Raw genomic sequence first — 15,137 nt, 5'->3', positions numbered from 1 at the left:
GGGTGAGCTGGGCTGGGCTCTCAGGCTTTGCTTCTGCAGACATTGACGAGTGTGACCGGCAGCCTTGTGGAAATGGGACCTGCAAGAACATCATCGGCTCCTACAACTGCCTCTGCTTCCCTGGCTTTGTGGTGACACACAATGGGGATTGTGTGGGTGAGTCAGCTCAGGTGGCAGGCTGGCCACAAAGTAGGTTCTCAGAATCTAAAGAAGTGAATCTAGAAATTGGCCACAGAAAGATGCCCAGAAAGTCCCCAATTATTTGGAAATTAAATAACATACTCTTAAATAATCCATAGGTCAAATAAATCATAAGGAAAATTAGAAAATATTTTGAAGTAAAAGAAAATGAAAATGAAAGCATAACATGTGAAAATACACAGGCTGCAGCTAAGGGAGCACTTAGGGGCAAATTCATAGCATTACATGGTTATATTAGAAAATATCAGCAACTACCTCGTAAGATAGGTGGAAGGCTAATATACACAGTCTACACATGAGTGCTCAAGTTGAAGCCAATGCTATCAGCTCAACTCAGTTGTGGACAGAAGTACAAGGAAGGCTTGATCCCTTCAAGTTTTGTGGGTGAACTGGCCTGCCCATCTCCCCTCTACAGATTTTGACGAGTGTACTACCCTGGTGGGGCAGGTGTGCCGATTTGGCCATTGCCTCAACACAGCTGGTTCCTTCCACTGCCTCTGCCAGGATGGCTTTGAGCTCACAGCTGATGGGAAGAACTGTGTGGGTGAGTCTGCCTATAGTGCTTGGAGGCATCTCAGCCAGCCCCTGCTCCATGTACACCACAGTTTGGTACTTCTGGGTGAGCATAGATCCATTTACTACCCAAGCATTTATTTTAAGGTTTAAAAAAAAATACCCAGCAGTTTGGGAGGCTGAGGCAGAAGGATTGCTTGAGGCCAGGAGTTTGAGACTATCCTGGGCAACATAGTGAGTCCTTGTCTCTACAAAGAAATTAAAATTAGCCAGGAGTGGTGGCTATTGCCTGTAGTCCTAGCTACTCAGGAGGCTGGGGCAGGAGAATCACTTGAGCCCAGGAGTTTGAGGCTTCAGTGAGCTGTGATCACACCACTGCACTCCAGCCTGGGCAACAGGGAAATATCCTATCTCAAAATAAATAAATAAATAAAATAATTATAAAACCAGCACATCAAACCTATGTTTCTATGTATGGGGTTTGTTGTATAGGGTGAGGCTGTCTTGAAAATGTAAGTTTCCAGAAGCAAAGAATAGTAGAAGCGCTAAATAGATACCATGGAAGGAATCTGCTGGTGGTGCCAGATTAGGAATCTTGCTACCTCTTTCCACTGGACACCATCTGGCCCCACCTATAACCCCACGAGAGTCAGATAATCCTTCCCCAGCTGTCCCTGTCGTCCTGAGTCTCAGCCCTTGCCCTGGAGCCAGAATTGCCACTGGGAGGGCTTGTCCTGGGGCCCTCAGTGATCACACAGTGATTGCAGGTGTTGGTCCCAGTCCCAGGTGAGCCGCCTGCATCCTGGCTGGCACAAGGACCCTTCTTCCTCCTTTTCAGACACCAATGAGTGCCTCAGCCTCGCAGGAACCTGCCTACCAGGCACTTGCCAGAACCTCGAGGGCTCCTTCCGCTGCATCTGTCCCCCTGGCTTCCAGGTGCAGAGTGACCACTGCATTGGTGAGTGTCCAGCCCCAACTCCCATTTCTGGGGCCAGGGAGTGCCTCTCTTTCTCCATCCGTAAAATGGGAATACCAGCTAGGGTTGTGATGAAGGTGGAGATGTACTTAACGCAGCATCAAACACAGCTTCATAAACTATTATTGTCATTCTGATTGTTTCTGGACTCTCCACTCAGGACTTTGTCTCTAGTGCCCACAGGCTTCCTCGTGAATCCTATAAATTGACATGAGTGTGGGGTCTCACTGTTTCTCAATGCACCCAAATGTAGAGCTCCTCACTTGCTAACTGGAGATCAAGGACCAGTCTGGCCCAAGCTTCACTGGTGTAATCACCCACAGAGATGATTTCATGCAGTCTGGACTAACCAGTCTGACCTAATCTCCTTTGGTCCATTGATCCACTTGGACTAGCCTCAGAGAGTGTGGGCTAACCTGGACCAGCCTGGGCTGAGCAGATGAGCTACCTTGTTCACTGTGGTCTAACCTGGACCAGTCTGGCTTGAGCAGATGGGCTAGCCTGGGCTAACCTCGACCAGTCTGGCCTGGCCTCTTCTGATCTATTCTTTTTTTGTTGTTGTTTTGTTTTGTTTATTTTTCGTTTGTTTTTGTTTGTTTTGTTTTGAGACAGAGTCTCACTCTCAGCTCACTGCAACCGCCACCTCCCGGGTTCAAGAGATTCTCCTGCCTCAGCCTCCCGAGTAGCTGTGATTACAGGCGCTCATCACCATGCCTGGCTAATTGTTTATTTTTTTTGAGACGGAGTCTCACTCTATCCCCCAGGCTGAAGTGCAGTGGCACAATCTCGGCTCACTACAAGCTCTGCCTCCCAGGTTCATGCCATTCTCCTGCCTCAACCTCCCGAGTAGCTGGGACTACAGGCACCTGCCACCACGCCCAGCTAATTTTTTGTATTTTTAGTAGAAACGGGGTTTCACCATGTTAGCCAGGATGGTCTCGATCTCCTGACCTCATAATTTGCCCGCCTCGGCCTCCCAAAGTGCTGGGATTACAGGCATGAGCCACTGCGCCCCGCCTAATTTTTGTATTTTTAGTAGAAACGGGGTTTCGCCATGATGGCCAGGCTGGTGTCAAACTCCTGACCTCAAGCGATCCTCCCACCTCAGCCTACCAAAGTGCTGGGATTGCAGGCATGAGTCACCACGCCCAGCCTATTCTGATCTATTCCATTTGGGCTAGCTTAGTACAACATGAGCTAACCCTATCCGGTGTAGGGTAAATATATCCAGTCTCAGTTAGCTTTGTGCAATTTTATTTTTTTAAGGTTTAAATTTTTTTTCTATTTTTTCTTATTTTAATTTCAATAGTTATGGGGAACAGGTGGTTTTTGGTTACATGGATAAGTTCTTCAGTGGTGATTTCTGAGATTTTGGTGCACCTGTCACCTGAGTAGTATACACTGTACCCAGTATGTAGTCTTCTATCCCTCACCCCCCTCCCATCCTTCCCTGGGAGTCCCCAAAGTCCTTTATATCATTATTATGCTTTTGCATCCTCATAGATTAGCTCCCACTTATAAGTGAGAACATACGATATTTGGTTTTCCATTCCTGGGTTACTTCACTTAGAATAACGGCCTCTAGCCCCATCCAAGTTGCTGCAAAGGACAATTATTTTGTTCCTCTTTTTTTTTTTTTTTTGGTGGAGTCTCACTCTGTCACCCAGACTGGAGTGGCACAATCTCAGCTCACTGCAATATCCACCTCCCGGGTTCAAGCGATTCTCCTGCCTCACCCTCCTGGTAGCTGGGATTACAGGTGTGCACCACCACAACGCCCGGCTAATTTCTGTACTTTCAGTAGAGACAGGGTTTCACCATGTTGGCCAGGCTGGTCTCCAGCTCCTGACCTCAAGTGATCCACCAGCCTTGGCCTCCCAAAGTGCTGGGATTACAGGTGTGAGCCACTGTGCCTATTTAGCTCCATTTTGTGGCTGAGTAGTATTCCATGGTGTATTATATACCACATTTTCTTTATCTACTCGTTGGTTGATGGGCTTTTATAAACATGATGGCTCCATATTTTTGCGATTGTGAATTGTGTTGCTATAAACATGCATGTGCATGTGTCTTTTTCATATAATGACTTACTTTCCTTTGGGTAGATACCCACTAGTAGGATTGCTGGATTGAATGGTAGTTCTACTTTTAGGTTTTTGTTTGTTTGTTTTTTGTTGGGTTTTTTTTTTTTGAGACGGAGTCTTGCTCTGTCGCCCAGGCTCAAGTGCAGTGGCGTGAGCTCAGCTCACTGCAAGCTCCGCCTCCCAGGTTCACGCCATTCTCCTGCCTCAGCCTCCTGAGTAGCTGGGACTACAGGTGCCCGCCACCACGCCTGGCTAATTTTTTTGTATTTTTAGTAGAGTCGGGGTTTCACCATGTTAGCCAGGGTAGTCTCGATCTCCTGACCTCGCGATCCACCCACCTCAGCCTCCCAAAGTGCTGAGATTACAGGCATGAGCCACCACGCCTGGCCTTACTTTTAGTTCTTTAAGGAATCTCCACACTGTTTTCCATAGAGGTTGTACTGTGTGCAGTTTCCGTCTCCAATCATGAACTATTCCTGACCATGACCTTTACTCTGGAGATGCCTTCGGGGAAGGACCTACGTGCACACACAATGTCCACCTCGTGCTGAAGCTCATACTGACCTCTCAGGACACCAGCCCCGCTGCAGCCCCGGGCTGGACCTGCACTCCATCTGCCTCTTCTCACGGCTGAGTCCTCTCCCCGCTGGTGGAGGTCCTACTTGCCCCCCACCCAGCTCATGTCCCTGCCCTTCCAGATATCGACGAGTGCTCAGAGGAGCCCAACCTCTGCCTCTTTGGCACCTGTACCAACAGCCCTGGGAGCTTCCAGTGCCTCTGCCCACCTGGCTTTGTCCTCTCTGACAATGGGCACCGTTGCTTTGGTAAGTCCACACAGGGCTTAGGGAAGAGGGTGGGAAGTGGGGCAGGGAAGGGTCAGATCGTCCAGAAAAGAGGGCTGTGGTTTCTTGTATGACCCTCCGGGAGCTTTGACCAGGCAGAGGTGTCTCTCTGCATTAGCAGGGTTATCCTAGTGCCAGCAACCTCTTGGCTATAGAGGTCATGTCTACGGAGGGCTAACCTGGTCCATTCTGAGCTAGGTGTGTGCTTCATTTAGGTTTTCCTTGTATTGGTCACATGACTGTAGGCTGCCAATGGGCTGGTTTTGTCCGGTTTGAGCTAGCCTAGACTACTCTGGGCAGGCTCCATTTCAGCTGGGCTAGCCTTGTCTACTGTGGGCTAACCTCACCCAGCTTGAACCAGCCTGTTCTCTCACAGGTCAGGGGCAATAAGGGTGAGAGCAGAGCCTGCAGTTCACCTCAATGAATATTTGCTGTTCTGGGAGGCTGGGACCCCAGCCTGCTGGTGAGGACTTGATAGGCATCCAGAGCCAAGGATTGGGGGTTTGGATCCTCGGGCTTTCTGGAATCAGTCGTTTTGCCTCTCCAGGAAGGGGTTTTTGATCCAAGAGTAACCACCGAGTTTGATCTTTCTTCCTGGCATGAGAACACCCCAAAGCAATGAAGTGGGGTGGGATTCCAGCTGTCCCCTCAAAACCCCAGGGCAGGCCGGGGGCGGTGGCTCATGCCTGTAATACCAGCAGTTTGGGAGGCTGAGGCAGGCTGATCACCTGAGGTCAGGAGTTTGAGACCAGCCTAGCTAATGTGGTGAAACCCCGTCTCTACTAAAAATACAAAAATTAGCTGGGTATGGTGGCACATGCCTGTAATCCCAGCTATTTGGGAGGCTGAGGCAGGAGAATCACTTGAACCTGGGAGGCAGAGGTTGCAGTGAGCTGAGATCATGCCACTGCACTCCAGCCTGGGCAACAGAGCAAGACTCCATCTCAAAAAAAAAAAACAAAAAAAAAACAAAAAAACCAACCAACAACAACAACAACGAAAAACCCAGGGCAGATCCTCATTGGCCCAGAGTAGGTCACATGTCCATACTCAAACCAATCACCATGACCAAGGCCATGGCATGATTTGATTGGCCACTGGCAGGATCAGCACAACCCATTCACCAGGACTGGGGTGCAGGAGGCAGAGGGGCAGGTGGGCACTGCCAGTGGCTTTCAATCAGGGTAATGGAGCCCCCACCCCACAGACACACGGGAGAGTTTCTGCTTCACCCGTTTTGAGGCTGGGAAGTGCTCGGTGCCCAAAGCTTTCAACACCACCAAGACCCGCTGCTGCTGCAGTAAGAGGCCTGGGGAGGGCTGGGGAGACCCCTGTGAACTGTGTCCCCAGGAGGGCAGCGGTAAGTGCCCACCCCTGTCCAGGCTCCCTGGATGATGTGCCCTCACTTTCCTCTCTCATTCTTCCCTCATCCTTCCCTGCACACACCTGGGGGCTGCACCTGGGCCCTGACTCTGACTCCCCTCCCCTTCTCCGTCCAGCTGCCTTTCAGGAGCTCTGCCCCTTTGGCCACGGGGCAGTCCCAGGCCCGGATGACTCCCGAGAAGGTGAGCCCCTCACCCATGTGCTAAGAGCCCCTTCTGGGCCACCCAGATCCATCTCCGCACTGCCTGGGTCTCTGAGTCTCAGGCTCCCACTGAGAGCCTGGGTGGCCCTGGACCCTGCCAGCCTGGGGCTTGAGCTCTTGTCCCCTTGGGGCCTTGAGTGTGGCCAGGGCTCTGAGGATTGCATGGTGACAGAAGCCATGTCTGCAACGCCTGCCATCCGCAGACGTGAATGAGTGTGCAGAGAACCCTGGCGTCTGCACTAACGGCGTCTGTGTCAACACCGATGGATCCTTCCGCTGTGAGTGTCCCTTTGGCTACAGCCTGGACTTCACTGGCATCAACTGTGTGGGTGAGTGGCCAGCCCTGCCCCAGCCCTGTCCCAGGCCCCTCCCAGGACAGGAAGGAGCAGAGGAGGGCAGGGAAGACACCCCCAGGCAGTGGGTAAGATCCTGTCCTTACCCACTGCCTCTCTCCCCCATTCACTTTTCCTCCCTCTATGCTTCATTCACTCCTTAATTCACTTGCTCACTCATTTTCTTGCTCATTCATTCACTCACTCACTTATTCATTTACTCATTCACTTATTCATTTACTGACTCATTCATTCACTGATTTATTTATTCATTCACTTGCTCACTCATTCACTTATTCATTTTCTCATTCATTCTCTCATTTATTCACTCTCATTGACTCCCTCACTCATTCACTTACCAATTCACTCACTCATTCACTCCTTTGCTCACTCATTCCTTCACTTGTTCATTCATTCACTTGTTAATTCACTAACTCCCTCATTCATTCACACGTCATTCATTCACTTGCTCATTCACTCACTTATTCATTTACTCACTTATTCACTCATTTGCTCCCTCACTCATTCACTTGCTAATTCACTCACTCATTCACTCCGTTGCTCACTCATTCCTTCACTTGTTCATTCATTCACTTGTTCATTCAATCACTCCCTCATTCATTCACACCTCATTTGTTCACTGGCTCATTCATTCACTCATTCATTTACTCATTCACTCATTCACTAGTTTGCTCCCTCATTCATTCACTTGCTTGTTTGTTCACTCATTCATTCGTTCCTTCATTTGTCTCCTTGCTCATTCACCCATTCAATCACTCATTTATTCATTTACTCACTCTTTCCATTGCTCATTCATTCATGCTTTCACTCACTTATTCAGTCACTCATACGTTTCCTCATTTGCCCCCTTGTTCATTCATTCACTTCCTTGCTGATTTCTCCATTCACTCACTCACTAATTCACCCACTCATTCACCCCTTTACTCACTCATTCCCTTATTCACTTAACCGTTCATTGACTTACTCATTTATATGTTTTTTAGAGATGAAGTCTTGCTATGTTACCCAGGCTCTTTTTGAACTCCTGGGCTCAAATGACCTTCCTGCCTCAATTTCAGTTACTGGTTTAATCACTCCTTCATTCACTGGCTCATGCATTCACTTCTTGCTCATTCACTCACTCCCTTGCTCACTCATGGATTCCCTTACCTGCCCACTTGCTCACACATTCACTCATTCATTCACTGGACACATACCACTTGCCTGCCCCATAGCCAGACTAGAGGTGCATTCGATCTGGCTCCATCTGATCTGTGGTGGTCAACAGGCAGGCAGACGGGATGCTACTGAGGATGGGGTACCCTCTGCAGGTGCTGACCACCCCCTTACTCCCACCCAGATATAGATGAGTGCTCTGTCGGCCACCCCTGTGGGCAAGGCACATGCACCAATGTCATCGGAGGCTTCGAATGTGCCTGTCCTGACGGCTTTGAGCCTGGGCCCATGATGACCTGCGAGGGTATGACTCTGCTTGCCCAGGACCTGGGCCGTGTGACGGAGATGCCTGGGGAAGGGAGTGGGGGTCCCACCAGCAGCACCCACCCAGCTGGCACCTCCACTGGCTTCCCCAGACATCGACGAATGCTCCCTGAACCCGCTGCTTTGTGCCTTCCGCTGCCACAATACCGAGGGCTCCTACCTGTGCACCTGCCCAGCCGGCTACACCCTGAGGGAGGATGGGGCCATGTGTCGAGGTAGGCCTGACCAACATGGTGAAACCCTGTCTATACTAAAAATACAAAATTAGCTGGGCATGGTGGCGCACGCCTGTAATCCCAGCTTCTTGGGAGGCTGAGAGACAGGAGAATCACTTGAACCTGGGAGGCGGAGGTTGCAGTGAGCCAAGATCGCGCCACTGCACTCCAGCCTGGGCTACAAGAGCAAAACTCCGTCTCAAAAAAAACCAAAAAAACAAACAAAAAATCCGCAATGCACACAGAAGAGCCGCCCACCACAAAGAACTTTCCTATCCCAAATGTTCACAGTGTCAAGGGTGGGAGACCCTGGTCTGGGACTCAGTGTCTCTGGGGCCGTTTCAGGGTCAGTGTTCCAGGGGCCATGAGCAGACTCACAGACCCTGACATGGGCAGGGGATGCAAGCTTTGGGGGACAATTCCTGATTCCCTCCGCTTCTTGGAAGCTGGGGCTGGGGGCTCCCTTCCTAGGAGGGATGGACACCTGGCAGAGCCTGCAGGGAGCTCACTCAGGTCCCACCAGGGCTGATGTAGGGTGGAATCCAGGTCCCTACCCCAGGCCATGGGGTGCCTGGCCTTGGCTGACCATCTGTCCCTGGTCATCCGAAGATGTGGACGAGTGTGCAGATGGTCAGCAGGACTGCCACGCCCGGGGCATGGAGTGCAAGAACCTCATCGGTACCTTCATGTGCGTCTGTCCCCCAGGCATGCGGCCCCTGCCTGGCTCCAGGGAGGGCTGCACAGGTATGGGGGCACTGGAGCTTCAGGGGTGCAGGGAACCCCTTGTGGAAGGGAGAGGTCAAAGCAAAAGGGTCAGACCAGGCAAAGTGACTCATACCTGTCATCTCAGCACTTTGGGAGGCTGAGGCGAGAGGATCGCTTGAGCCCAGGAATTTGAGGCTGCAATGAGCCAGGACAGTGCCGCTGCACTTCAGCCTGGTGACAGAGCAAGACCCCATCTCCAAAAACAATAAAAATAAAAATAAAGCCAGGCACGGTGGCTCATGCCTGTAATCCTAGCACTTTGGGAGACCAAGGCGGGTGGATCACCTGAGGTCAGGAGTTTAAGACCAGACTAGGCAACACGGCGAAACCCCATCTCTACTAAAAATACAAAAAAAAAAAAAAAAAAATTGCTGGGTGTGGCGGTGGGCACCTGTAATCTCAGCTGCTTGGGAAGCTGAGGCAGGAGAATTGCTTGAACCCGGGAGGCGGAGGTTGCAGTGACCCAAGATTGTGCCATTGCCCTCCAGCCTGGGCGACAGAGCGAGACTCTGTCTTGAAAAAGAAAATAATAAAAATAAAAATAGGCAGGGCGCGGTGGCTCATGCCTGTAATCCCAGCACTTTGGGAGGCCGAGGTGGGTGGATCACGAGGTCCAGAGTTCAAGACCAGCCTGGCCAACATGGTGAAACCCCATCTCTACTAAAAATACAAAAATTAGCCGGGCGTGGTGGCATGTGCCTGTAATCCCAGCTACTCAGGAGGCTGAGGCAGGAGAATCGCTTGAACCCAGGAGGCAGAGGTTGCAGTGAGCTGAGACCTTGCCACTGCACTCCAGCCTGGCAACAGAGCGAGACTCCATCTCAAAAAAATAAAATAAAATAAAATAAAATACAAATAAATAAATAAAGTAAAAATAAAAATAAGCAAGAGGGCCTGGGCAGACCCAAAGGGGACCTTTGGGGCTGTGGGAGAGGCTGGCTGCCTGTGGCCTCTCCGCCCACCTGCCTCACCCCTCCCATCTCAGATGACGATGAATGCCGCGCTCAGCCTGACCTCTGTGTTAATGGCCGCTGCGTTAACACTGCAGGGAGCTTCCGGTGCGACTGTGATGAGGGCTTCCAGCCCAGCCCCACCCTTACTGAGTGCCACGGTGAGTGTGGCTGGGCACGCACAGTGGATGCAGCCACCTACCAAGTGGCACCCACTGTCTTCCCCTCCACTGCCTGTCCTTCCCACTGTCTGTCCCTCCCACTGCCTGTCCCCCCACAGCCTGTCCCTCCCACTGCCCGTCCCTCCCACTGCTTGTCCCACCCACTGCCTGTCCCCCATTACCTGTCCCCCTATTGCCTGTCCCCCCACTACCTGTCCCTCACACTGCCTGTCCCCCCAACTGCCTGTCCCCCCACTGCCTGTCCCCCCACTCCCTGTCCCCCCACTGCCTGTCCCCCAACTCCCTGTCCCCCAACTGCCTGGGAGCTCCCCAAGGCAGGGACGGGGCTTGGGGCCCTGAGGGGCAACCCAGGGGGTTGCTGAGCTAATCCGGACACACATGTCCAGTGCTACCCTGATGCCCCTCTTCCCTCTGTCTCTTCTGTTAAATCCTGGAAGAGCGAGATGCCCCCTCCACGCCTCCTACAACCTCACTGGCACCACATCCTGGAACCAACCTTCCCCAGATCTCCCACTTCTGGGGAGCTAACCCTAGCCGGTGACCCACTGGTGCCATCTGTCCTGTGTATCCAGCTCCCTCTTGGACACCCCTATCCCCAACATCCCCAAAATACAGCTTGCCCCAAAGCAAGCTCAGTCTTTGCCCCCAAACCAGCCTCCTGGAGTGACCATTGTCTTTCCCGTTGTTCTCTGCAGACATCCGGCAGGGGCCCTGCTTTGCCGAGGTGCTGCAGATCATGTGCCAGTCTCTGTCCAGCAGCAGCGAGGCTGTCACCAGGGCCGAGTGCTGCTGTGGGGGTGGCCGGGGCTGGGGGCCCCGCTGCGAGCTCTGTCCCCTGCCCGGCACCTCCGCCTACAGGAAGCTGTGCCCCCACGGCTCAGGCTACACCGCTGAGGGCCGAGGTGGGTGCCTATGCCCTCAGGACCCCCAGGGAGGCAAGAAGCTGGGGAGTTTGCTCAGGGTTATATGTCTGTACTGCAGCAGGTGCTGGAATGTGTGAGCCACACTGTGTGTGTGTGTGTGTGTGTGTGTGTGTGCCTTTGTACTAGCAGATAGGAGAACCAGTACATGTGCCCCATATGCGTGGAAGAACTCGGGGGGTTGAGGGAGCAGGTGTGTGAGCCAGTGTGGTGTGTGTGTGTTCTGAGACAGTCTTACTTTGTCACCTAGACTGGAGTGCAGTGGTGCAATCTCAGCTTACTGCAACCTCTGCCTCCCATTGGCATACCTGTCATCCCAGCACTTTGGGAGGCTGAAGCGGGAGGATTGCTTAAGCCCAGGAATTTGAGGCTGCAATGAGCTAAGATAGTGCCACTGCACTCCAGCCTGGGTGACAGAGCAAGACCTCGCCTCCAAAAACAATAAAAATAAAAATAGGCCGGGCACGGTGGCTCACGCTTGTAATCCCAGCAGTTTGGGAGGCTGAGGCAGGCGGATCGCCTGAGGTCAGGAGTTTGAGACCACCCTGGTCAACATGGTGAAACCTCATCTCTACTAAAAATACAAAAAATTAGCTGGACATGGTGGCGTGTGTCTGTAATCCCAGCTACTTGGGAGGCTGAGGCAGGAGAATCCCTTCAATCCGGGAGGCAGAGATTGCAGTGAGACGAGATCACGCCATTGCACTGCAGCCTGGGCAACAGAGAGAAACTCTGTCTCAAAAAAATAAATAAATAAAAATAAAAAGCAAGAGGGACTTCACAGACTCAAAGGACCCCTTTGGGGCTGTGGGAGAGGCTGGCTCTCCCATGGCCAGTAAAGATGAGGTTTTGCCGTGCTGGCCAGGCTGATCTCGAACTCCTTGGACCAAGTGATCCATCCACCTCAGCCTCCCAAAATGCTGGGATTACAGGCATGAGCCACCGCGCCCGGCCCAGTGTGTGTTCTTTGTGAGTGAGAGTTCGTTCCAGACTTCGTAGGAGCTGGTGTGTGTCTGTGTGTGTCAGCTGGGTGAGAAGGATACACCGTGTTCATCTGTGAAGTAGAAGGCAGTGAGAGGGAGCCAGCGGCCTGTGTGTTGTGGACTTGGGTGAGTGTACAAGGGCAGGTATGTGAGTGTCTGCGTGTGAGCGAGCATAAGGACATCAGCGTGTCTCATTGAGTGTGTCACTGAGAGTGAGATGGGTTATCCATGTGACCAGCAGTGACATCAATAGGACTGGGGAGGGCCGGGCACGGTGGCTCACGCCTGTAATCCCAGGACTTTGGGAGGCTGAGGCAGGCAGATCACAAGGTCAGGAGATTGAGACCATCCTGACTAACACGATGAAACCCTGTCTCTATTAAAAATACAAAAAATTAGCCGGGCGTGGTGGCGGGCGCCTGTAGTCCCAGCTACTCAGAGAGGCTGAGGCAGGAGAATGGCATGAACCCAGGAGGCGGAGCTTGCAGTGAGCCAAGATTGCGCCACTGCACTCCAGCCTCGGCGACAGAGCGAGACTCCGTCTCAAAAAAAAAAAATAGGACTGGGGAGGAAATGGCTTTTTGGGGGTGTGGCTAGGGGGAGACTCGGGAGTCCCTGAGTGTGGGTGTGTGTTCCCGTGTTTCTGCAGGAGCATCCGGGTGTGTGGCTGGTGTGTCATGTTGTATGCACTGTGTGTCTCTGTTGTGCATGTTGGTGCACTGAGGAGGTGTCACTGTTGAGGCTGGGGAGGGGTGGGTGTGTGTCCCCCTCCCTGGAAGCTTCATGGGCGTGTCCTGCGGTCTCAGGTGTCATCCGCAGCCTGAAGATGGGGTCCACGTGGGCTGGGGTGCAGTGGCCGGTGTGGAAGGGAGGCTGGACTTTCCTCCAAGGAGACGGCTGCTGGGCAGAGAGAAGCAGACATGCCTCAGTGGCCTGAGGCAGCCAGCTATCCCCATTTGCACCCTGCTTTTTCCCAGATGTAGATGAATGCCGCATGCTTGCTCACCTGTGTGCTCATGGGGAGTGCATCAACAGCCTCGGCTCCTTCCGCTGCCACTGTCAGGCCGGGTACACACCGGATGCTACTGCTACTACCTGCCTGGGTGAGCCCAGCCCTCTGCACTTGCACCCTTGGCCCAGCCCGGCCACCTCCTGCACAGCCCTGAGCACAACTTCCCTGAGACTTTCCAGTTTGCAATGTTAGGCTTTCGTTTACAAAGTGGTGCCCGAACCATACAGACAACTGAGGGCCAGGTGCGATGGCTCGCTACTGTAATCCAAGTATTTTGGGAGGTCGAGGTGGGAGGATCACTTGAGACCAGGAGTTCCATAGCAACATAGCAAGACCCCATCGCTAAAAAACATTAGCCAGGAATGGTGGCCTGTAGTCTCACATGCGTCTGTAGCCCCAGCTACTTGGGAGGCTGCTTGAGCTCAGGAGTCTGAGGCTGCAGTGAGCTATGATTGTGCCACTGCAGTCCAGCCTGGGTGACAGAGTGAGACCCTGTCTCTTAAAAAATGAAAAAGAAAAGAAAAGAAAGAAAAAAAAACAGGCCAGGCATAGTAGCTCATGCTTGTAATGCCAGCACTTTGGGAGGCCAAGGTGGGCACATCATTGGAAGCCAGGATTTCTTTTTTTTTTTTGAGACAGAGTCTCGCTCTGTCGTCCGGGCTGGAGTGCAGTGGCGCAATCTCGGCTCACTGCAAGCTCCGCCTCCCAGGTTCACGCCATTCTCCTGCCTCAGCCTCTCCGCGTAGCTGGGACTACAGGCGCCCGCCACCACGCCCGGCTAATTTTTTATATTTTTAGTAGAGACGGGGTTTCACCGTGGTCTCGATCTCCTGACCTCGTGATCCGCCCGCCTCGGCCTCCCAAAGTGCTGGGATTACAAGCGTGAGCCACTGCGCCCGGCCAAAGCCAGGATTTCAAGACCAGCCTGGCCAAGATGGTGAAACCCCATCTCTGCTAAAAATACAAAAATTTGCTGCACGTGCTGGTGCACGCCTATAATCCCAGCTACGCGGGAGGCTGAGACAGGAGAATCGTTTGAACCCGGGAAGTGGAGGTTGTAGTGAGCTGAGATCATGCCACTGCAGTTTAGTCTGGACAACAGAGTGAGACTCTGTCAAGAAAGAGAGAAAGAAAGAGAAGGAAGGAAGGAAGGGAGGGAGGGAGGGGAGGGAGGGAGAGAGAGAGAGACAAAGAAACAAAGAAAGAGAAAGGGGAGAAAGAAAAAAGAGAAGAAAGAAAGAAAGGAAAGAAAGAAAGAAAGGAAAGAAAGAAAGAAAGAAAGAAAGAAAGAAAGAAAGAAAGAAAGAAAGAAGAAAGAAAGGCAGGCCAGCCAAGTGAGGTGGCTCACACCTGTAATCCCAGCACACTTTGGGAGGCTGAGGCAGAAGGATCACTTGAGGCCAGGAGTTTGAGACCAGCCTGGCCAACATTGTGAAACCGTCTCTACTAAAAAAAGAAAAAAAGAAAAAAGAAAAAAAAATTAGCCAGGTGTGGTGGTATGTGCCTATAATCCCAGCTGCTTGGGAGGCTGAGGCAGGAGCATCGTTTGAACCTGGGAGGCGGAGGGTGCAGTGAGCTGAGATTGCGCCATTGCATTCCAGCCTGGGTGATGAAACGAGACTCTGTCTCAAGAAAGAAAGAGAGAAAGGGAAGGAAGGAAGGAAGGAAGGAAAGAAGGAAGGAAGGAAGGGAGGGAGGGAGGGAGGGAGGGAGAGTCCTTTCCTTCTCCCACCCCCACCCTGTTTGGGCCACTTTCCTGCTGTTATTTCTTCCTTTTATTTTGCACATCCTGAGATTTTTCAGTTACGTTTTGTAGCAAGTGTACATCTAAGTCAGTGGGAGGCAAACTCCAGCCCGAGGGTCAAGTCTGGCCCTCCATTTGTTCTTGTCAATAAAGTTTTATTAGCACACAGCCATGCACATTTGTCTGCTTACCCTCAATGGCTGCTTTGCTGGTACAAAGGCCACATGGAGTAGTTGTGTCTGAGATGGTGTGGCCTGCAAAACCAAATGTATTTCCCATCTGGCTTTTTGCAGAAAAAAGTGTTAATTCCTGTGTAAGTCCACAGATTTTAGA

At 52.0% G+C, this 15,137-nt stretch overlaps 1 protein-coding gene across 3 annotated transcripts in view; it reads left to right on the top strand.

Moving 5' to 3' along the window:
• Positions 1–15,137, top strand: part of FBN3 (fibrillin 3) — an 84,009-nt gene that overhangs the window by 52,363 nt on the left and 16,509 nt on the right. For all 3 annotated transcript variants that reach the window (XM_030807802.1, XM_030807803.1, XM_030807804.1), the window contains 13 exons: positions 40–156; positions 617–745; positions 1,553–1,672; positions 4,473–4,598; positions 5,824–5,976; positions 6,116–6,181; positions 6,405–6,530; positions 7,894–8,013; positions 8,126–8,248; positions 8,858–8,992; positions 9,999–10,124; positions 10,841–11,047; positions 13,026–13,151. In XM_030807802.1, the coding sequence (XP_030663662.1) occupies positions 40–156; positions 617–745; positions 1,553–1,672; positions 4,473–4,598; positions 5,824–5,976; positions 6,116–6,181; positions 6,405–6,530; positions 7,894–8,013; positions 8,126–8,248; positions 8,858–8,992; positions 9,999–10,124; positions 10,841–11,047; positions 13,026–13,151 (1,674 nt within the window). The remainder of the gene's footprint in view (positions 1–39; positions 157–616; positions 746–1,552; positions 1,673–4,472; positions 4,599–5,823; positions 5,977–6,115; positions 6,182–6,404; positions 6,531–7,893; positions 8,014–8,125; positions 8,249–8,857; positions 8,993–9,998; positions 10,125–10,840; positions 11,048–13,025; positions 13,152–15,137) is intronic.

Source organism: Nomascus leucogenys, unplaced genomic scaffold (assembly GCF_006542625.1).
Source record: "Nomascus leucogenys isolate Asia unplaced genomic scaffold, Asia_NLE_v1 Super-Scaffold_241, whole genome shotgun sequence".
Lineage (NCBI taxonomy): Eukaryota > Metazoa > Chordata > Mammalia > Primates > Hylobatidae > Nomascus > Nomascus leucogenys.
Note: the sequence above shows the minus strand (reverse complement) of the source record. Positions and strands in the feature narration are given on the sequence as shown.